The 24,551-nt window shown below is 37.9% G+C and overlaps 1 protein-coding gene across 10 annotated transcripts in view; it reads right to left on the reverse strand.

Moving 5' to 3' along the window:
* Positions 1–530: 530 nt before the first annotated feature.
* LOC124595606 (F-box/LRR-repeat protein 4-like) overlaps positions 531–24,551 on the reverse strand; it is a 101,155-nt gene continuing 77,134 nt past the window's right edge. For 9 of the 10 annotated variants that reach the window (XM_047134420.1, XM_047134414.1, XM_047134413.1 and 6 more), the window contains 3 exons: positions 15,551–15,784; positions 9,626–9,753; positions 531–873 (listed from right to left, as the gene is read on the reverse strand). In XM_047134420.1, coding sequence (XP_046990376.1) covers positions 671–873; positions 9,626–9,753; positions 15,551–15,784 — 565 coding nt within the window. In that variant the 3' untranslated portion in view covers positions 531–670. The remainder of the gene's footprint in view (positions 874–9,625; positions 9,754–15,550; positions 15,785–24,551) is intronic. The other variant, XM_047134422.1, reaches the window with a different exon arrangement.

Below are 24,551 nucleotides of genomic sequence, written 5' to 3' on the forward strand. Positions count from 1 at the left end.
AGAGTGTTGCTGCCATAGGTTGCAAAAGACTAGTTACGCTAAAATGTAGAGGATGCTGATGGGTGACAAGAATAGAGAGCTGCCTCGAACAAGCTTCGAATTAACAACCATTACCCCATATCTGCATGCAAAATACTTGAAGATAGTATTAACTATAACAGAAAAAAAATTGACAATCAACCTTCTTTGCCCCCCCCCCCCCCCCCACCTCTCTCACCGGTTACCTACTGCAGTACATAAACTGGTCATTTCAATTCCTACAAGGTTACGAACGTTATCCTTAGTCTTTCGTTTTAGAGTTTTTTCAAGAAAATCTTGTATGCAGCAATTGTGAACTCAAAAAACTAAACATTTATAGCTTCCATCCTCTGCATTTGAAACAGTACTTATTTTTATGTCAGGGTATGTCACATTTTTTCATGCTGCACTAGTAAATTTTGTGTTTGCTGGGATTCAACCCGTAAAGTTCACTAAATTTCTTAAAGGATTTTGGATACAGTTTTACATAAATAAGTTCCTTAAATGGTAACTTTAATAAATGGTGTTTGAAACAGTAATATTTACTTACATAAATAAATTTTTCATGTCAATATTTTTTTTTTTCCTTACAAATCATTTGGAAATTTCCAGAAATCAGAACAAAACAGTTCATGTGTCTGCAAAACTATAATTAAGCAACTTGATCCCAAGGGGCACAGCAAACATGTGGACTACTGCGTGGACGGCACCACACTTCGGGCCGCACAACTGCAATGCCCTTTCTGTGAGACATAAGTTCATCTATGTGTTCACGAGTAATACTGTCACAGTACCCCAGATCCAGCCGTCGCAGCTTTGGTAGACTGGAGACCAAGAGCGGCAAAAAATCACGACCTGAAATATCAATAGGAGGATTACAATTAATTGTAAAACAAAGTGTACAGCTACAAATATGAAATGTGTTTGGCTGTCAAGAGAGCAATGCATGATGCCTTCACTGACTACCGTACCAGAATATAGTCAAATGATATTTCATAAAACCCAAAGAAATTCTGGTCATACATAAAGGCTATTAGTGGCACCAAATATAGTGTCCACTCCCTAGCGAATGAGACAGGAACTGAAATTGAGAGTAACAAAGAGAAAGCTGAAATGCTTAACTCCATTTTCAAATGTTCCTTTACAAAGGAAAACCCAGGAGAACTGCCCAAATTTAATTCTCATACCATTGAAAAGATAAATGAAATAAGTACTAGGATCAGTGGTGTTGAAAAACAGCTGAAATTGTTAAAACTGAACAAAGCTCCAGGACCCTAAGGAATAATTGTCAGATTCTATGCTGAATTTGTGGCTGAATTAGCCCCTCTTCTAACTATAATCTATTGTTGATGCCTTGAACAAAAAACTGTGCCCAGGTCTTGGAAAAAAGCACAGGTCACACCCATTTACAAGAAGGGTAATATAAGTGATCCACAAAACTGCCATCCTTTATCCTTGACATCGATTTGTTGTAGAAGCTTATAACATACTCTGAGCTCAGACATAATGAGGCACCTTTAACCGAATGACCTCAATGCCAAACAGCATGGATCCTGAAAACATTGAGCATGCAAAATACAACTCTCACTTTTCTCACATGACATACTGAAAGCTTTGGATCATCAAAGCAGTCAGGTAGATGCAGAATTACTTGATTTCAGAAAAGCATTTGACTCAGTACCACACCTACACTTATTGTCAAAAGTAGAATCATATGGGGTATCAAGTAAAATTTGTGACTAGATTGAGAACTTTTTGATAGCGAGGATGCAGCTTATTATTTTGGATAGAGACTCATTGTCAGATATGGAAGTAACTTTAGGTGTGCCCCAGGGAAGTGTGTTGGGACCCTTGCTGTTAATGCTATATATTAATGACCTAGCAGACAATATTAACAGTAACCTCAGATTTTTTTGCAGATGATGCAGTTATCTATAGTGAAGTACTATATGAAAAAAGCTGAGTAAATATTCAGTCACATCTCAATAAGATTTCAAAGAGGTGCAAAGATTGGCAGCTTGCTTTAAATGTTCAGAAATGTAAAATTGTGCACTGCACAAAATGAAAAAAAATATAGTATCCTATGACTGTAACATCAGTCCCTGTTTCATTTACTAGGGACTGGCCACTACCTTTGGTGCCACTAACAGCCTTTACGTATGACAAGAATTTATTTGGGTTTTGTGAAATATCAAAATGGTTCAAATGGTTCTGAGCACTATGGGACTTAACTTCTGAGGTCATCAGTCCCCTAGAACTTAGAACTACTTAAACCTAGCTAACCTAAGGACACCACACACATCCATGCCCGAGGCAGGATTCGAACCTGCGACCGTAGTGGTCGCGCGGTTCCAGACTGTAGCCCCTAGAACCGCTCGGCCACCCCGGCCGGCTTTGTGAAATATCATTTGACAGAAATGAGCCAATTCATCCAAATACCTGGGTGTCTCACTTTGTAGGGACATGAAATGGAATGTTCACTTAGGCTCAGTTGTGGACAAAGCAGGTGGCAGACTTCAATTTATTAGTAGAATACTGGGGAAATGCAATCAGTCTACAAAGGATATTGCTTACAAATCACTCGTGTGACCAGTTCTAGAATATACCCATACCAAATAGGACTAACAGGGGTTACTGAATGTATACTGAGAAGGGCAACATGAATTATCACAGGTTTGTTTGATCCATGGGAGAGTCACAGAGTTACTGAAGAAACTGAACTGGAAGACTCCCGAAGATAAATGTAAACAATCCAAGAAAGTCTATTAACAAAAGTTTCAGGAACCAGCTTTAAATGATGGAATATACTATGATTGCTTACATATTGCTCGCATAAGGATCATGAAGATACGATTAGAATAATTATTGCACATGCACAGAGGTATTCAAAGAATCATTTTTCTCGCACTCCATACGCGAATGGAACAGGAGGGAAACCTAATAACTAGTACAGTGGATCATACCCTCTGCCATGCACCTCAAAGTGGTTTGCAGGGTACAGATGGAGATGTAGAACTGCTGTTTTGGACATTAATCAATATAATCCGCATCAACATTTTTTAAATTAGCAAATGTGTTCTCCAACCTTTGGTGTATTAATCGCAATTCATTTGCAGTCATAGTGGCACATGTCATTTACAAGATGGTTGGCTTCAGTCAACACAACTCATATCATTACAAAGTTATATATTGTAGTATCATCTTTACACAAGTACAAGACAAACCTGAATGCGAGATGACCCCCATTTTTTTTAAGAGGCTCCTTGGGAAAAATTAATTTTTAACATATTCTGACTAATCAAATTTAAAAACTTTTACTGATGTAAGGGATCTGTCTAAAAAGTTGACTTTATACCTATTCTAAATTTATGTCATTTATTGATTGTCTACATTTTGATAAAATGAATGAGGAGAAATAAAATATACAAAAAGAAATTGATCACATTAATTTTTACCTTCACTACCTTTTCTGTTTACTGAGTCTGTCGTCTGTGGTATCACTATTTTTAATCACCGCTGTCATCATCCTAAAGGAACAGCTCTAAAACTCTTATCACAATTGCCACAAATATCTGTTTCTTTGGAATATGTTGTGATTTTTGTGGTTGTGGTTACTGTGGGACCCGATGGCTGTGTAGAACGAGCAGCTGACACAACCTCAATCGTTCCCATCATACCTCACAGCAAGCATTGACAACTTGCTGTGCGAAACACACTAGTATGCCACTGGTCCCCACCTAGAGTTTCGGCATCTCCTACTTTGATTCCAAGTGCAAAACTATTCAGGAAAACTGCAATTTAAACATGGTAGATGTTCATAAAAAGCCAAAGTATGCAGTATACATTCCCTTGGTTGGCTGCATGATGAAATTTCTGCCTATTCGATACTCTCCTCCATGTAGTTCTCAGCCACCCTAGGTCGCTGTTCCCCCTCCAACTTCCCTTAGTGCTGTGCTTCAGCAACAGTGAAACATGGACAGCAATACCTTATAGGGTGCAAGTCGTATCTAACAACAGCAACTAATACAGAAATAAAAGGTTGCAATCATTATTCAATCCAATTCTAGAACTTTTGCTCCACGATCTAGTGAACCCTGTTCATACAGTTTCTGCAACAGATCTTTCCACTGCTGTTTATTCTTGTGATAACAATTACAGTCAGTTTAATATGATTCATTTTGTTTGTCTAACATTTCTTTTGGACTAATTTTTCTTCTTGTTTTATATCACTGTCATCATTTTTTTCTACAGCTGATTAAAAGCTGGTAATGATTTTCTCTGCTATTCTAATATGTGTACAACAACTGAATTTCTCATTTGCAACCCATTTGGCATATCATTAGTTTCTCATAACCAAATAACCTACTGAGTTGTGAATCAAGTGATGGTTTTTGAAGGATATGATTTTTGCCTTTGAATGTTATCTTTGCTTAAAAAAGTATCATAAATGTATGTATACAATACCCATACATGTATGAGAATTTTTATTGCAAACCTATTTGAATACAACAAAAGTTTGTAAGTTTATAGAATTAAATTTTATTTCCTCCTATGTTTAACAAAATTGTCAGTTTTTAAGCAGAGCATCAGATTTTTGTGATGGGTAGTTCACAGTTTCGCGCATGTCCCTTGCACTAGTACTGCGATTCAAACATCATGTGATTATTCAAGCAAGGTCAATATTTTATTAGGAAATCTCGATCATATATGAACAAGTATTGTTTGATATACTCTACCATTCGGGACTGTTCAAAATAAATTTGTACAAAATCTCAATAGTCAAAGCTTTATCTATAGATGTAAGACAACCCCTACATTAATCTATTAAACAATATAAAAATATTGCCTCATCAGTGATAGTTTGATCTGCGAATATAGGACAATCTCATATTTTCGAATGGCGAATTTGCGGAAAAACCACGTCTTATAATTGAGTATGAGGTAAGTCAATTATTATCCGCAATTTAGTTATACTTTTGTTTATTTTGGTAGCACTGTCGTTTTACGTTGATGACACATGCTTTGTTTATTTGTTGTTATATCTTTGCAGTTTTCAAGCTGATAGGTTAGTTTTGTTATCGCTGCTGTGCTGTTAATCATGGATGCTTCACTGTCTATTTGCACCAAAGAAGGGCAATGTTCAGTGTTCCGTTTTTGTGGTCAGGAGGCGTATCAGGGACTGAAATTCATCAAATACTTTCGGTACAGTACAGGAACAGTATTTTGCCATAGCCGAGTGTCTACAAATGGACTGAAAAATTCCGAAACGGTCGCACAAGTGTTACGTATGATGAAGGAGCTGGACGACCTTTTACCGCCACAAATGAAGAAACCATTGAGCATTCACGTGAAGTCATTCTCTTAGACAGACGATTAACTATTGACAAAGTGGCACATCACCTGCAAATTAAAAACAGTTCTGCCTACAAAATCATCCACAACAGACTTGGGTGTCATAACATTTGTGTAAGATGCATCCCAAAATAACTCACACAGTTGCATAAACAAACGTGCTTAGACATCTGTAAAAAAACATTTGGATCACTACGGTAATGAAAGGGACAACTTCTTAGACAGGATCATTACTGGTGACAAAACATGGATCCATCATTACAAGCCGGAGAGTAAACGGCAAAGTATAGAATGGAAACATCCAAATTCACCATGCAAGAAAAAGTTCAAGACCCAACCATCAGCAAGAAAACTGATGCTTATGGTCCAGTAGTGGAACATTATGGAGAAAGGGCACAACAATAAACAGTGTATGTTACAGTGAGATGCTTACTACCAGGCTAAAGCCCGCAATTTGAAGCAAATGCCGAGGATTGCTGTCAAAAGGTGTTGTGTTGTTGCACGACAATGCCCATCCACATACTGCTGCCCACACTGCTGAAACGCTCCAGAAACCCAAATTTGATGTAATGGATCATCTTCCATATAGTTCCCGGTCTTGTACCTTCTGACTATCACTTTTTGGTCCACTCAAACAGATATTAAGGGGCCGTTGATTTGCCTCAGACAAAGCAGTGAAAGAAGCAGTGCATTCCAGGCTGGCAGCTCAACTGAGAACCTTCTTTTATGAGGGCATCAGGAAGCCTGTACAACGATGGACCAAGTGTGTTGAAACGCAAGGAGACTATGTTGAAAAATGATGTTCTTGTAAGTTTCCTATTTGATCACAATAAAATTTTTAACTACTTTGCAGATAATAATTGACTAACCCTTGTACATATGGTAATTGTTTCCTCTCCTATCGTTTCCTCCTTTCCCTTGATGGATTACAAGGTATTGACGACCTAAGAGTTTGACCACACCATGTGGGCCCCATTTTCAGCAGTTATTTTCTCCTCAATTAGTATACTGGATGGTGTTCACATACCTTAAGCTATTTCTTACTGAGCACCCAGCCTAACTAAATCATGCAGTGAACAAGAAACACTTGCCAGATATTCTCCATCCACAAGTAATAACAGTTATGACATAAACTTGCTTCACTGCAGTGGGTTGTGCTCACATATCTTCAGCTATTTCTCACTGACCACCCGGCCTAACTACTTCATACATTGAACAAGAAACACTTGCTGACTATTTCTTGTCTATAAATAATCATAGTTATGCTAGAAATTTTTTTCACTGCAGTGTGTGTCTGATTTTTTTCTCTTTGAACTATAAGTCTACTTTTATTCTCCACTGTATTTATTGTGTATATTTTTAAATATATCAACATTTCCCATCCATAATCCTTGCATAGAAAATTCTGATAAGAAGAAGTAAAATAATGAAAAATGATTCAGTTGCTCTTAGCATGTGGAATAATGTGGTCACTAAACTGCCATTACCAAACAGATAAAACATCTGGTTAAGAAAACAGAGCATATGTATATTGTAGTTTATTACTGAGAAAATATGGTGTGTGTCAGAAACAGTGATGGAACTAATTACAAGCATTATATTGTACAAGAAAGTAAGAACTAAAATGACTGACAGGTCACGTAGGAGTCAAGCTAATTTAAATACTTTTGTCTGTGCTTTTGCTGCTCAGAACAGGTCTTTTCCTTTATAATATTACTTTTAATTTTAAATACTCTGTTGAGAAAAGTCTCAAGAGAACTCTTTCAGCAAGATTACTGAAACTAACTTAGCAGCTCTACAATACTGAGGATGTGCGAGACATCCTGACACTTGGCTGGAAGTCTCTCCTTACATCTTTTAACAGTCAGAAAAAGTTTTGAGGCTGATGTTCCCTCACAAAGTCCAGCCATATTTTTTCTCAGATATCACAATATCGCTGCAAAGACTACTGTGGTATCCTGATAGCTTATGCACCTTCTGAATATCTCTTAATTTTGGACTGTGGTACCTTCCTCCATCCCATTTTCTCGCATATTTACACTTTTCCCTTCAGGTAACTTACACAGGCTTCAGTACATTCTCCCATCTTCTGTTTTACTTGCTCATTTACACTTTCAATATGTTATCGTGGTGTGTTTCATTTCTAAACTGTCTGTTTCCTTCCTTAATTATTGTGAAGTTGTTCTGTTTTTCTTCTTCTTCGCCGCCCCCCCCCCCCCCCCCTTATCTTTCCATAACTTTTCTCCTCCATTTATCACAGTTACAGTGTTATCTGTGACTCCCTCCTCTCATTCCACTTGCAACCAATTTTCTTCTGTCACACATTCCATTATTGAACACAACTCAGCACTTTTGTCTCATTTAAATTCTAGCTGCTCAACAGTTTTAATATATATGTCCTTTCCTTTTAGTTTATCAGCAGTCAGCATCTGTATTACCTTATTTTTTGTCAGTATTTTGAATTTAGCTTTATTTGTCATAACTACTGGACCACAGTCATAGCCAGTAACTGCACATTAATAGATAGACATAGATCCCGTTCCCATAGCTATGTTTAACCACAATGTAGTAACTATGCTTGTTGAGTTTTGTGTAAAGATACAGGCTAACAACTTATGTCACACACTGGAGAATTTTTGAAATTATTAATTTCATGTTTCAATTTTTGATATTCTCTTGAACAAAACAAAGACACAAAGATGTAATTACATTTTTACTATACTTGCACTGTGCGTTGTAACAAGATGTAAGCATTTAATTCATTGTTCCGATATTCCCAGTAAAACTTCCCTTTCACACAGCATGGAGCTTCCTCATCATAAAACCAACTCCAAAAGACACTGTGTTGCAAAGCTTTGTAGATCAATAATCACTCAACAGCTGCTCACATCTAACTGAGTATGGCCAAAGCATAATCAAAAATTTGCTCACTGGCTACTACACTCATGATAATGCATGAGAGCAATGAGTTCATACAGTGTCTTGCATAACAAACAGATCTCCATGCAAACAAACAGATACGTCTGAACTCCCAGCAGTTTTTCTCGATTTTTCGTTTATTCAAGATAAACTGACTTGCACTGCAAGCCTGTCTCATTTATAACGTGCTATTCACAGGTACCAATATGAAGCATCAAAGTGGTCTTATCCATTGTCAATATTTCAATAACACACATGTACTTCTGCACAGTAGCGTGTAGTCAGCAGAAATATTCTCGGAGGACAATGTCTTCTGTACCCTGGCGCAAGAAGATGGTTCTGAATAAAATGTCTGTTCATGTTTTTGCTTATATGAATATGTTGGTGGAAAATTTTCGACATTCTGTTATATCCAACTGGTGTTACAAAATTTAGAACAAAGCCTGTTATCCACACATTGTTCATCACTGCAGTTAACTCCAGCAGCAATGATTTTGCCCAAACTGAAATAGATACTGTAGACTCTTGGCCCTTGAAAATCATAAAATATTCACGACTCCACAGACAGAATTTCTTCAGCACCAACACACTGACTACAATTAGTTGTTCCTTGATATCTTTTCTTAATTTTCCTGAGAGAAGTTGTCAGAGAAAGGCTTAGTAGAACCTTTTAGAATATTGGAGTAATATGCCACGTAACACTATTCCATTCATCAAGGCAAAAGTTTCTCAATGGTGCACTGCCATTTTCTATACCTGCCAGTACTCATAATGCTGGACTAAGAGCTATTACATAATGGCTGTTAGCAGTTCGCACACAGGAGATTACAGCGTGGTAATCCTAAATTCATTTATTACTACATGTATGCCACACAGCATGGTTTTCCACAATATGATATGAGAATATGAATCTGATTTGCTAGGTTAGGTGAACTTGGTCTGTTATGATCCATATTTCAACATTTTACATACTTCAGTAAAGAGTTACATTCCAGATTGGTTTCGGCCTTTGACAAATGTAGTTTCAAGTTATGTTTAAGAGATCCTAATTTTTGTCTCATAAAGGTCCAAAGCAGTTGTTATGTTACACACAGAAAACAATCATTAACAATGCATCCATTCAACACAAATACATTATGTACTACACGATGCTAAAGCTCATATGAGTGAATAATAGAGTAAATGAATAGCCATTGTAGGTTTGAGGCTGCTCAAACACAGCCCAGTACAATTGCAACAACAACAACAAATAATAAAAGTTACTGTATGTCATAGTGTGTACAATACTCAATGAAGTACACAAATTTATCACTGATTTTTGAAACAGGATACACACCTGAAAGGCCATCATTCCAGATAAGACTCATAATCTGTATATGATGACAGTGCTCGATTATTCGAGACACACCTCGATCTGAGATATGAGGGCAGTGTATTACAGACAATCTCCTTAGACCCGCACACCTGCAATCATAGCAGAGAATATGCATGTAGTAGATAACATTAAAAATTGTGAATTACTACTAAATATGATTACAGAAAAGAAAAGTTGTTAACTTCTTACAGAAGAAATATTTGAAACTGACATATTACTCTGATGTGTGTACTGATACTATAGTGTCACATTTCCATAATTGACGATGATGATGATGATTATAGTGAGAGAAAGGAGAGGGTGTTATCCAGCACCAGCACATAACCTACTCATCTTGAATAGCACCAAGGGGTTTGCAAAGTGTAGTGTCACCATCCACCACCACCATTAAATAACTAAATAATAAACATGGCCATGTGCTCTCACTGCCTGGGATCTTATGAAGAGGTTTGGAATTCAGCTAGGACCTTGACTTCAAATCTGCAATGAGGCATTTTACACCACCACCTCTCTTCCCAAAATTGACCAAATACTGGAGATTAAAATTAATTCTGGACCAAGATTTGAACCATATACCTCAAAGTAGAACAATATTGCAAAACCATGTGTCAGTAGGCTTGACTAAAGAGCGTAATAGCATAACTAGTCACTCAATGCCCACCTTAAAAATCTGTTAAATCTGTTTCTTCCTAAATTAAATATTAGCTTCCTTATGACTGTGCCCCAGAAAATCAAGAACCATAAAAATAAAAAGGATTTACTGCTGCTATCTGCCCTGTTCTAACTACAATCTTGGTTGCTTTTTTAATGGAAAATGCTTATTTATCTTTCAGTTTACATCACCATATTTCATCAAGTTACTACTATTTCTATCATCTTTCTCATTTATTTCCAATCATATCAGATATGTAATTGGTCTTATCTTCTTGTTTACACAGTACATCGTGACACTGTTCAGATTTCAGTAAGATATTACTGTGAAAACAATCTGTTAATCCATTCATTCACACTGTATTAACTCAAACATTTATTTATTTAGTGTGTGACATTGAAAACCATATATGATCACACAGGGTACGTGGGGGTAAAAGTACTTGTAGGGCAAACGTACAAATCAAGTTTTCTGGTCCCCAAAGCAGAAGTTCACCATATTCCCACCAGGCAGTGCACACTTCATCTCCTCAGTTCTGGTCTCGAAGATCGTCGTATTTGGACACTTACGGATGGAGAAAATACAGTAAGTCACTTTTGTATGTTTTCTATGTAAAATTTGTCTATAGTTTTCATTGAATATTAGGCGAACCTCAATCTATCTACGAATTAGATAAACTCAGTATTGGAACAGTAATGTAAATGGATATGTAAAAAAAAATCTACTCACCAAGGAGCAGCAGGAGAACATACACACAAAAAGGTTTAACTTTTACATGCTTTCAGAGCAAGTAACTCCGAAAGCTTGTAAATATTTTTTATTTATCTGTTTACATTACATTGTCAATAACTGATTATATTCGTTGTTATATCAGTATTGGGACTGGCAGCTATCAGATTCCAATATTCACCTTGATCTTCATGAATTTAGCTGTATGTGTTATCTGTAGACTTCTGAAAAAGAAAATGGCAGAATGGGGTAAAAGTATACAGGTATAACAAGGTAAAAGTTCGTAGGAGTTACTTTTACCCCATCAAGAAACTATTTGTGAACTTTTATGCCATAACCTGTACTTGGACTAGTGTAGTCTCCTCTCACGTATTCTAGCATTCTTTGTTGGTATTTATTTATCTAAAGTGCCTAATCATCCACATTAGAGAACTTAATTTTTCTTTTCTATATTTTTTCTTTCACAGGATGGTCATGTTTTCAAACGTATCTACCTTTCAGGCACTCTTCGAATATAATCACATCTTCCACAAGACATTTTTTTTCCAGAAACCAACTGAGAACATCAACTTTCACAGCCATTAACAGAGCCACTCTAGCATCAAGCTCTTAGCCTTTTGAAATGGGAGCTCAATATGGCTAGCATCCAAAGCTACTGTGTTTTCAAAGGCTGCCTTAAGAAAATGTCTTAAAATGCCAAAGTAAGTCAGCACTTTGGGCATTTCATGATAACTTTTTCATTGGATGAAGAACTGTGTTTCCCTTGATAAACATTTCTTCAGCCTTACTCTCCGATTATAAAATATTTGCTTTTTGAATCACTGAAAAATAAAAAGTTCTTAATTTGTTTCTCCATGAATTTATTTATAATAAATTATTTTCCTCAATTGGGAGTAAGAGTATGCAAAATCATTTTTTAAGAAAACTTTTATAGCACCTCTCATAGCACTTGGATGACAAACTTCTGCACATTTGTTACAAAGATATCTAGCTGTTGCATGTGTAACTAATATAATATTGCTGCAAGTTTTTTATGAAATTTTTAGTAAAATAAAAAATTTGTGCTTTTATCCTTCTACCCTATATAAGATATGGCGAATAATCAAAAACAAAGTATGTAAGTCCATATAAAAACAAAAGTATATTAATCTCATGGGTCACAAACAAACAGAAATTGTACATATTCAGTTGCTTCTTGGGTAACAGAAGTCTGATCACCAACCAGGATATAACCATAAAGGGCTTTCTACTTTAATGAGTGTATGTTGTGTCCACTGGTAACATACTGACTGTCTAATGAAGCTGCCTTTACCCATCGATGAAATGAGTCTCACATCTGACACGGTTTGTTTTTGTCCTGTCAAAACTAGTCCATATTTTCTGGTGCAAGTCAAAGCTCGGGCCTTTTCTTTTATACAGGGAAAGTTGTTGATACATACTAATAACCACACTCCTCACTGTTTTTGTTATTCTTCAGTGATACGAAAACTGTCAACAAATAGTATTCTGGCTTTTAAGCATGGAGGCTGTAGTCCATCAATTGCCACACTTTAAGATTACTGGTGACTTGAAAGCAAAGGATTACTTTGTATTTTAGTGTATTTTAATTTTACGTTGGTGAATAAGTTCATAGCATTTTTGTTTTGCATGCTAGTATTCTGGTTGCTATAGGCTTTTTGTCAATTACCATTTTTTATTTGTAATTCACTGTTGCTATTAAAGTTTACATACTGTCATTTTGTCATATGGAGACAACGAGTGGAGCTGTAGACAAAACAAAATGGCATGCCCAATGGAGAAATCAGAAGATTTCTGACATATTCTCCTGTCTGAGTTCAATAGAGGGGTGACAGACACTGAAGCAGCCAGAAACATTTGCTCAGTGTATGGAGATAATGCCATGGACATAGCATGACAAGAAAATGGTTTTCTTGTTTTGACATTAGTGACTCTCCGCATACAGGAAGAGCTTCGGGGTTTGATGAAGATCATTTAAACACATTAATCCACAATGATCCATGTCAGTGTACTTGAGAACTGGCAAATGTGATGAACTGTGATCATTCCACCATCGTGTAACTTCTGCATGCTATGGGGAAGGTTCAAAAATCAGGTGTGTGGGTACCACATGCTCTAAGTTAAACTCACAAAAATCAGCACTAATCATAAGTGCATTCTGCTTGCTTGTCATCAATTGGCTCATGAACAACTCTCACCATTCCTGTCGTCTATTGTTATTTGTGATGAGAAATGGTGTCTTTATGCTAACATAAAGAACACAAAGGAGTGGTTGAGCCCAAACAAAGCAGCAACTCCCCTTACAAACACCTGCAGACATCCACAAAAGACAATGTTATGCATCTGGTGGATAAGTGACAGTTTGGTGTACTACTAATTGCTTCTTCGAGGTATAACCATCACTGCTGACATTTATCGTCAACAACTAAGGCACCTTGCAGATTCATTCCAAGAACAATGATGAGGAACACTCCATGAAGTGATGCTACTCTATGATAACATCCAGCTACATTCTGCTAGAATGATAAAGAACATTAGACAGTAGTTGGGTTGAGAAGTCACTCCACAGCAGTCTTATTCAGATGATCTTGCACCCTCAGATTTTCAGCTTTTTCACTCTGTATCCAACAACCTTCAAAAAACTTCCTTTCTAGATGAATATGTGCTCCAATTATGGCTCAATGTGTTCTTCGCCTCAAAAGTACAGGATATCTACAGCCACGGAACCGAAAAGTACCCCCAGCTCTGACAGACTGTTGTAAATAGGGAAGGAGATTATTATTTATGACTAAAGTCTCTGTTATCTATCTTTTGTGTTTATTAAACATGTGGAAATCCTCAACAAACTTATGCACCAACCCGATAATTAAGGAGTAAAGTCACTAAATAGTAGAGACACTGAGAAGCCAACAGGATTGAAAACTTTGGTAGCTTCCAGAAGAAAACACACATGTGTGGAAAGCTACATTGTACCAGCTGAATACACTGTGCTGGGACTGGAGTTCTGCAGCTTGACAGGAGTGAGGGTTTGTGTCAGGTGGGATGGGGAAAGGTGGCTGATGGCTGGGAGTGGGGCAACAGGTGCATAGATCTGGAATGTTGGAGGGATAGGAATGCAACACATTACCACTGAAATCAAGAATGTAGGAATGTGACACATTGCCATTGAAATCAAGCATGTTGTACCCAGCAATGTGTTCCAGCACTGAATGGTCAACGTTGTTCTTGGCCACAGTTGGTGGTGGCCATTCATTTGAGTTGACAACTGCCCAGTGGCCATGGCCACATAAAATGCCATGTAGAACTTTCAGCAGAGCTGGTATTTGACATATCTGCTTTCTCGAGTGGCCTCATCACCTCTGATGGGTAGGATAAGTGTGTGACAGGACTGGATAAGGGTGTGGTGGGAGGATGTCTTGCACCTGGGTCTTCCACAGGGACATGACCCATGTGGCACAGAGTTGGGAGTGGCTGCGACTAAAAGATGTACCAGGATATTGTATAGACTGGGTGGATGGTAGAATACCACCTTGTGAGGAGTGAGTGAAATTGCAGCTAGGATGTTTCTCATTTCCTGTCACAATGATAAAACAGTTAAAATCCTTGTGAAGCATATGGTTCAACTGTTGTAGTCCAGGATGATACTGAATGATGAGGACAGTTTTCCATTGCAGCTGGTTCTTGGGAGTGGTGGTATGCAAAATATGCTGTCAATGCCATCTGCAAATCAACACATCAAGAGAGATTTCTAAGCACAAAGCAAGCTGAATTGAGCTTCATGCTTAAGTTATTTATGTGCTAGTGCCACCTCACTTTATTATCCATCTGGATGCCTAGTAACTTCACATATGGAGCCTCACGCAGTATGAGGTATCTGTAAGTCATTTTCATTTAAATGATAAAAGTTACTGCAGTGCCGATATTGTTGGCACCTATCAAAGACAATGTGAACATGAACATGCTAATAAAAGAAACAGATTATACATATAACAAATATTAACTAGATAATAGCAGTGCAAAGATCCAGGCAGCAAAATAAATAACAACAGAAATGATGAAAAGACTACTCACCTCTCAACAGAAATCTAATATCAGTAAATATAATGCCTGAAGACTAAAAGAAACTCTGGTCTTCTCATTAATTCTTTTGCCATAAAAATTGATATACTCAAAGAGACCGTCATCACTTTTAATTACTATAGAGAAACCATTGAGGGTAGAGCGAAGGAAGTGAGGTCTCAGTACAGCAGTACATGATTATTCAAGAAGAACTGATGGCAAAGGAGACAAGGTGTACATTAACATGCAGAGGAAAAGGATATGAGATGGAAGATACAGAAGATATATGATAAAATGATGAGTGATAGCTGAAAAGTAATATGATGGAAGATGCGAGGGAGAAAAAACTGAAAGGGGAGAGGCAAGATAAAAGTCTAACTGGAACTGGAGGAGAAAAAAAGTCATAATGTGTCAGCAGAAAATCATACCTTTTTGCAATGATTTCTAACCCAGCATCAGTGAGAGCTTCACACCATGCCAGTTTAAGAGCAGTAAGATTCTCCAAGTATGTGGAAAAACTGAGGAAGTGTAGCAGCCCATTACGAGTAAGCTGTGAAGGGTCTGCCAGTTCCAGAGCACTCAAACTTGTCAGTGGTACCAAACATTCTGCGAGACCAGCATCTCCTAGGCCCTGACATGGTGCCAGCCCTAGTTCCTGCAATCTTAACAGGATACAAATACTGTCAACTACATCCTAAAATGAGCTATTTTTGTTATCTGGATAGCTAAGGAATTTTATCATAACAGAAAAGACAAGAATGAAAACTAAAAATTCCTACTTACCAGACACTAGAGGAACCAATATACAAATTAAAGACTGTAAATCCATGCCATTAACAATGTGAGTCCTTTCTTAGGAAAAAAAGGCAAAAATAACAAAAGGTAAAGATTGAAGGGAAAAGTGAACAGAAGTTCATTTTTTCTCAAAAACCCATGTTCCAAAAAAAAAAAAAAAAAAAGAAAAAGAAAAAAAAAGGTGCACAAAAGGAAGAGAAAGTAGCGATGAATTTTCATTGTGACTGCCTCCATATTTTATGCTTTTTGTGTGTCAGTTTTGCTAGCTGTTAAAGCAGAGCAGTCATCACAGAGAAATAAATAAAACAAATTTCATCACCATTTATTAACTACTACTTTCATCCATTCACAAAGCAAATACTTACTGTGTGTTTACCACAGATTGGTATTACACTAAGTTGTGATCCTGCTAAGACAGTATATTATTTGAAGAAGATCTTTTATTCACTACTATGGGCTAATTTCAAATTAACAGTCATTTTCATGTGAACATGTACTTATGCTCATACATATGCTATTCACGGATCATACAAAGCACTCTGACAACATGTATAATCTGCTAGAGCACATGTATAACCATATGTACATTTACACTTGACTGCTAGTTTGAAATTAGACAGTAGTGATGAATAAAACAGCTCATTCTAATAACATACAGTCTCAGCAAAACTACTACTTCTCTTGCTCAAGGTTTGACGCTTGTGGATCAAGAATAAGCAAAGAACCTTTTTGATGTGCTTAAAAGGAAGCAGTAAACTGCAGCATTAATAAAGAATGTCAAACCTGACTTTTTGTCACCATGCTATTGTTTATCTTGAACAAGTTCAGTGACTGGCAAAAAATAAACTACTGAAGTCCAGCTAAACACTGGTGTTACCTGTGGGCAAAGAACACAGGTTTGTACATGTCAAATGAGAAGAGCTCTATTGTAAATGGTGGGTTAATGTTCTTATTACATACACCTCAAATATCTCCAATACCTTTGTTCTTTTGAGAAAATATTCTATACCAGTACATTAGAAATTAGGTCTAAAGAGTGGTGTAAATTGTTGTGATACTGAAAAAGGTAAACTCACAATCCACTTTTGTATGGGCAAATACTGAAAATCAAAATAAGGAAGATAATAATTCAACCAAAATTTGCTTTTAACACAATTGCAGTTTAGTTCCTGTAATTAAATTATACATAACAATGTGCATGAAGAATTTGGTTAATGGTCCCTCCTTGAACACAAGATACATTAGATAAAGGATACACAGAAAAGAACAGTGTGAAATGAATCTATTATCCTTGACTCATTCCCAAATCCCTAAAGCTTCTCTTTCCAGATGAAATCTACGGAACATGATGAATGAATGTCATGAGGATAAATATCTACTTGCAATATGGCTGCCAAAGATCTTTCATATTTTTAAATATATGGTTGCTTTATATGGAAAAGAGGGGAGATGGGTATACAGGAATCGTCATTTCTAAACAATGCATGTTCAGGTTATCTGGAAAATAAACCAACTAGTGATTAAAATCAAAAGTACGTTGTGTTCTACAGCTTCCAACAAGAAAGAATACAATATTTGAGGATAAAGACCATGTTAGAGGTATACTATTAGAACTGTGAATCTTGTTAGCAATAATATAATCGGTATAAGTGAACACTGACATAGGCTCATACTTACATCATTGACCTCCACATCCCAGTCACTTCACCTCACAAATGAAATATCTATTGACAGCTGAACAATGCATAGGCCTACAATTTCTATCAGTGGATCATATTCCATGTGTTACCTGATAAGGTATGGTCCAGTGGTGCCAGGTTACATCAAAACCACAGCTCGCTAATGCAGGGACTGTAACACTTTCACTACTCCTAGTTGATCAATGTCATTAAAGTCTTGGCTCTGAAAGTCAGCATCTAATGGAAGAGCAGATCAGCTGTAGCAAACAGGGAGCACTTTAACATCTTTTTGTTTTATTACCCCAGGACACGCCAGGTGGGGCTACCTCCTATAAGATCTTCCGGAATATTGTTCACATAAGAACCAAATCCTTAATACTTATAGGACTATGTGTTAGATTCGTTCCTAACTGGGACTGTAAATGTCTTAAATTGTTGCTCAATTCCAGCATAATGCAAATTGTTGGTGCAGTTAAACTTGCTAGGCACCCTAAATTTATGAAAGGGGCAGTTACGTTATGAATAGACACGAGTAATAGGTTTTACATACTAGAGGAAAAAATTAATATTATGTGACATTATAGCAGATCCCATGAGAGTCATAAGTATTATCAACACAACTTGGCAAATCTGAAAGCAAACAAAGAGGACACGTGGTACTCTGACCCATTCAGTGTGATTAACTGCAAGAGTAATAAACAAAATGTTGGAAATCTTCAGAGTTGACAATGTCTTTTTAACACTGTTGCAAACACAATGAGCAATTTGCGAGAAATAACTGTTTGCCTTTTTACCATGTCTTCATGCAACTTCGCAGTTCCCAGAAAGAAAAAAAATATCATATGACAAAAAGACAACCAAAACCATGCATCAATAGGGCTGGTGTACAGTGTGATGGAATACTCTTTTTCTCTGCAGCCCAGTAGTGTTGATACCAACAAAACAGTAAAACTGGCCATCTGTTGAACATAATCACATGAAGTACATGAAATTTCAGTTTACTGGCAATACGGCCATCACTTTTAAGAGAAGTAAACAAAAAATTTGAAAGCAAACTAGCAGTAAGGCTTGCCCAAATCACATCATTCCTTTGATCAGATCTTTCAAACATAGAAGCCTCTTGTTTCCATTTTTCACATCATTTTATCAATACTATAACTAGTCAAACCTGTATTGGAGAGAGATACATATAATGCTCAAAATATTCAGGCATCACCTGATGCAGACAGTGCCATATTTCCAACTATCAATTAGTCATATAGGAAAAGTAAAGATGAGGGTGGACATCTTTAAAAGGCCCACAGATGAGATAAGGGAAGCAATGCACAGGACCTATGTGAGGCACCATTAGGGCTGGTGTATAGTGTGACAGAATACTATTTTACTGTACAGTGGTTCATGGTTCATGGTGTGGGTTCCAGTAGTCATGTCCTAGTTCATGAACCACGGGCAACGTATGGGTGGCCAAGTAAGTGGTCCCGAAAGTCGGGATACCAGTTACTTTGGAATAAGGCTGGGCATCTCAGACATATTCTGAGTTGTGGTCACCTTTGTGCTCATACGGCAAAGACTACCAAATCCACCGGTTAGTCCCTCAGCCGTTAAGGGTAAAACCCAATGGGACTCGGGGCAAGTAAGGCTAGCAACCTGCTTCCCTGGTACTTTAAATATGATACTGGCAACAATCAGAGCAAAATGCCTCGGACCTTTGGAGGTGACGGAGTCCCACCTCTAACTGACAAACCAGGGACTCCTAAGATACTTGGCAAACAAAGGGTAATGAGATGGGGAGCTATTAATATCAATGGGGGCTACTCTGGGAAGAAGGTAGAGATGGCAGAGGCTGCAAGTAAGATGGGACTGGACGTTTTAGCTGTTAGTGACATTCGGGTAAGGGGTGAGAAAGAAGAGGAAGTGGGAGAATACAAGGTCTAACTGTCAGGAGTCAAAGCAGGAATAGCACAATGAGGTGTAGGGCTTTACATCAGGAAAGAAGCGGAACCCAGTGTAGTTGCAATAAGGTATGTAAACGAACGACTGATGTGGATAGCTTTGACAGTGTCTAGCAAGAAAATTAGGATTGTGTCAGTATATTCGCATTGTGAAGGGACAGATCAAGATAAGATGGATAGTTTTTATGAGGCACTCAGTGATGTAGTTGTTAGAGTAAAGGACAAGGACAGTGTTCTGCTCATGGGTGATTTTAACGCCAGGATTGGAAATTGAACAGAAGGGTATGAAAAGGTTACGGGTAAATTTGGAGAGGATATGGAGGCCAACAGGAACGGGAAACAACTCTTGGATTTCTGTGCCAGTATGAGCTTAGTTATCACAAACTCCTTTTTTAAACATAAGAACATTCACCGGTATACTTGGGAAAGCAGGGGAACCAGATCTGTCATTGACTATATAACAACAGATTGGGCATTCAGGAAGGCTGTGAGGGACACACGTCTATTCAGGGGATTCTTTGATGACACTGATCATTATTTAATCTGCAGTGAAATTGGGATTGTGAGGCCGAAAGTGCAGGAGGTCAGGTCCATATGTAGGAGGATAAGAGTGGAGAAACTTCAGGATAAGGAAATCAGGCACAAGTACATAACAGTGATCTCAGAAAGGTACCAGTTAGTTGAATGTAGTCAATTGCAGTCATTGGAAAAGGAATGGACAAGGTACAGGGACACAGTACTAGAAGTGGCTAAAGAATGTCTTGGAACAGTAGTGTGTAAAAGTAGGATGAAGCAAACAGCTTGGTGGAATGACACAGTCAAGGCAGCCTGTAAAAGAAAAAAGAAGGCGTATCAAAAATGGCTACATACTAGAACTCAGGTAGCCAGAGAAAGTTATGTTGAAGAAAGAAACAAAGCCAAACAGATAATTGCAGTGTCCAAGAAGAAATCTTGGGAAGACTTTGGAAACAGGTTGGAGACTATGGGTCAAGCTGCTGGAAAACCATTCTGGAATGTAATTAGCAGTCTTCGAAAGGGAGGTAAGAAGGAAATGACAAGTATTTTGGACAGGTCAGGAAAACTGCTGGTGAATCCTGTGGATGCCTTGGGCAGATGGAGGGAATATTTTGAAGAGTTGCTCAATGTAGGTGAAAATGCGATCAGTAATGTTTCAGATTTCGAGGTAGAATGGGATAGGAATGATGGAAATAGGATCACATTTGAGGAAGTGGAGAAAATGGTCAATAGATTGCAGTGCAATAAAGCAGCTGGGGTGGATGAAATTAAGTCGGAACTCATCAAATACAGTGGAATGTCAGGTCTTAAATGGCTACACAGGATAATTGAAATGGCCTGAGAGTCGGGACAGGTTCCATCAGACTGGACAAAAGCAGTAATCACACCAAATCTTTAAACATGGAAACAGAAAAGATTGTAACAACTACAGAGGTATCTCTTTAATCAGTGTTGTGGGTAAAATCTCCTCAGGTATTGTTGAAAGGAAAGTGCGAGTACTAGTTGAGGACCAGTTGGATGAAAATCAGTGTGGGTTTAGGCCTCTTAGAGGTTGTCAGAACCAGATCTTTAGCTTACGGCAAATAATGGAGAAGTGTTATGAGTGGAACAGGGAATTGTATCTATGCTTTATAGATCTAGAAAAGGCATATGACCGGGTTCCTAGGAGGAAGTTATTGTCTGTTCTATGAGATTATGGAATAGGAGGCAAACTTTTGCAAGCAATTAAAGGTCTTTACATGGATAGTCAGGCAGCAGTTAGAGTTGACAGTAAATTGAGTTAATGGTTCAGAGTAGTTTCAGGGGTAAGACAAGGCTGCAACCTGTCTCCACTGTTGTTCATATTATTTATGGATCATATGTTGAAAACAACAGACTGGCTGGGTAGCATCTCCAAAACAAAAGTAATGTCAGTGGGAAAGAGATATAAACGGATTGAGTGCCAAATAGGAGGAACAAAGTTAGAACAGGTGGACGGTTTCAAGTACTTAGGATGCATATTCTCACAGGATGGCAACATAGTGAAAGAACTGAAAGCGAGGTGTAGCAAAGCTAATGCAGTGAGTGCTCAGCTACGATCTACTCTCTTCTGCAAGAAGGAAGTCAGTACCAAGACTAAGTTATCTGTGCACCGTTCAATCTTTCGACCAACTTTGTTGTATGGGAGCGAAAGCTGGGTGGATTCAGGTTACCTTATCAACAAGGTTGAGGTTACGGATATGAAAGTAGCTAGGATGATTGCAGGTACTAGTAGATGGGAACAATGGCAGGAGGGTGTCCACAATGAGGAAATCAAAGAAAAACTGGGAATGAACTCTATAGATGTAGCAGTCAGGGCGAACAGGCTTAGATGGTGGGGTCATGTTACGCGCATGGGAGAAGCAAGGTTACCCAAGAGACTCATGAGTTCAGCAGTAGAGGGTAGGAGGAGACGGAGCAGACCAAGGAGAAGGTACCTGGATTCGGTTAAGAATGATTTTGAAGTAATAGGTTTAACATAAGAAGAGGCACCAATGTTAGCAGTGAATAGGGGATCATGGAGGAAATTTATAAGGGGGGCTATGCTCCAGACTGAACACTGAAAGGCATAATCAGTCTTAAATGATGATGGTGTTGATAGCAATAAACTGAAGTGCTGCTGAACACTACAATGAGAGAGACTGGCACTATAAAGTTCTCCAAACTGTCTGGCTCTCAGCACTCTGCAGCTTTCTATTTCCATGTGTGTTGACATAAGTTGATTAGGATAGGCATACTGTCAACATTTCATAATACCACAATTTTCTTGACCAGCCAGCAAAATGACAATCTTTCTACATCTACATGATTACTCTGAGATTCACATTTAAGTGCTTGGCAGAGGGTTCATTGAACCACAATCATACTATCTCTCTACCATTCCATTCCCAAACAGTGCACGGGAAAAACAAACACCTAAACCTTTCTGTTCGAGCTCTGATTTCTCGTATTTTATTTTGATGATCATTCCTACCTATGTAGGTTGGGCTCAACAAAATATTTTCGCATTCAGAAGAGAAAGTTGGTGACTGAAATTTCGTAAATAGATCTCGTCGCGACGAAAAACGTCTTTGCTTTAATGACTTCCATCCCAACTCGCATATCATATCTGCCACACTCTCTCCCCTATTACGTGATAATACAAAATGAGCTGCCCTTTTTTGCACCCTTTCAATGTCCTCCGTCAATCCCACCTGGTAAGGATCCCACATCGCACAGCAATATTCTAACAGAGGACGAACGAGTGTAGTGTAAGCTGTCTCTTTAGTGCACTTGTTGCATCTTCTAAGTGTCCTGCCAATGAAACGCAACCTTTGGCTCGCCTTCCCTACAATATTATCTACGTGGTCTTTCCAACTGAAGTTGTTCGTAATTTTAACACCCAGGTACTTAGTTGAATCGACAGCCTTGAGAATTGTACTATTTATCGAGTAATCCAATTCCAATGGATTTCTTTTGGAACTCATGTGGATCAACTCACACTTTTCGTTATTTAGCGTCAACTGCCACCTGCCACACCATACAGCAATCTTTTCTAAATCGCTTTGCAACTGATACTGGTCTTCGGATGACCTTACTAGACTGTAAATTACAGCATCATCTGCGAACAACCTAAGAGAACTGCTCAGATTGTCACCCAGGTCATTTATATAGATCAGGAACAGCGGAGGTCCCAGGACGCTTCCCTGAGGAACACCTGATATCACTTCAGTTTTACTCGATGATTTGCCATCTATTACTACGAACTGCGACCTTCCTGGCAGTAAATCACGAATCCAGTCACACAATAGAGACGATACCCCATAGGCCCGCAGCTTGATTAGAAGTTGCTTGTGAGGAACGGTGTCAAAAGCTTTCCAGAAACCTAGAAATACAGAATCAACTTGAGATCCCCTGTCGATAGCAGCCATTACTTCGTGCGAATAAAGAGCTAGCTGCGTAGCACAAGAACGATGTTTTCTGAAACCATGCTGATTACGTATCAATAGATCATTCCCTTCGCAGTGATTCATAATGTTTAAATACAGTATATGCTCCAAAACCCTACTGCAAACCAACATCAATGATATAGGTCTGTAGTTCGATAGATTACTCCTACTACCCTTCTTAAACACTGGTGCGACCTGCACAATTTTCCAATCTGTAGGTACAGTTTTGAGGTGTCTTTTTCCATTAGCAGTCAACTTTCAGCACCAAGACTTTAAGGAAATGGATCTACTGAATATAGAGACTCCTAGATACATACTGTCAGGTTGCACGTGGAACATAATACTCCGATAGAAACTGTACGCTAAAGCAATGTGTATCTGCAGCAAGTGTAGACCACAGGCCATTTCGTTGGAAATTGTGCCAGGTTAGATGACTATCCTACACAAAGTTGAACCCAAAATTGTTTGTGGAAGGCTTCCACATTTAAACATAAAATGATTTTGTTGAACGTAATTATATGTTTAAAGCTGAAAAGCAAACAAACTGCATTTTGTTCCACTAATGTTTGTGTATTAGAAATTGTTTTTTGGGTTATTTGACTAACATTAAGTGCCAACTAGCTACATGCTGCTCCAAATCACTTAATCTTGGATGCAAATATAATGTCTCATGAAACAATTTAAGTGACATAAAAGATAAAAGCAAATATTTCAGTGACAATGTGTAACTACTGTTTAAAACTCATAATTCTTGTAGGTAGATTTCTATGTCATGCTAAGCACTCTATGTTGGATATACATAAAAAAACAATCATTAATTGTTAAGACAGTCACAACATGGTAAGAGCAGATTTCATATTCCTCTATCATGCACACTGATTTTTTCAGCCAGTTACTGATGCAGTCCATTTTAACATGATACATAACACAGTTTTTATTCATATATGAATCATTACCAGATATGAAAGTGGCACAAGTACAGGAAAACAACAGGAGCAACTGGAGTTTAAATACCGAATTAATAATTTATATTGTGCTGTA

The sequence above is a fragment of the Schistocerca americana genome, chromosome 2 (genome assembly GCF_021461395.2).
Source record: "Schistocerca americana isolate TAMUIC-IGC-003095 chromosome 2, iqSchAmer2.1, whole genome shotgun sequence".
NCBI classification, from domain to species: Eukaryota; Metazoa; Arthropoda; class Insecta; order Orthoptera; family Acrididae; genus Schistocerca; species Schistocerca americana.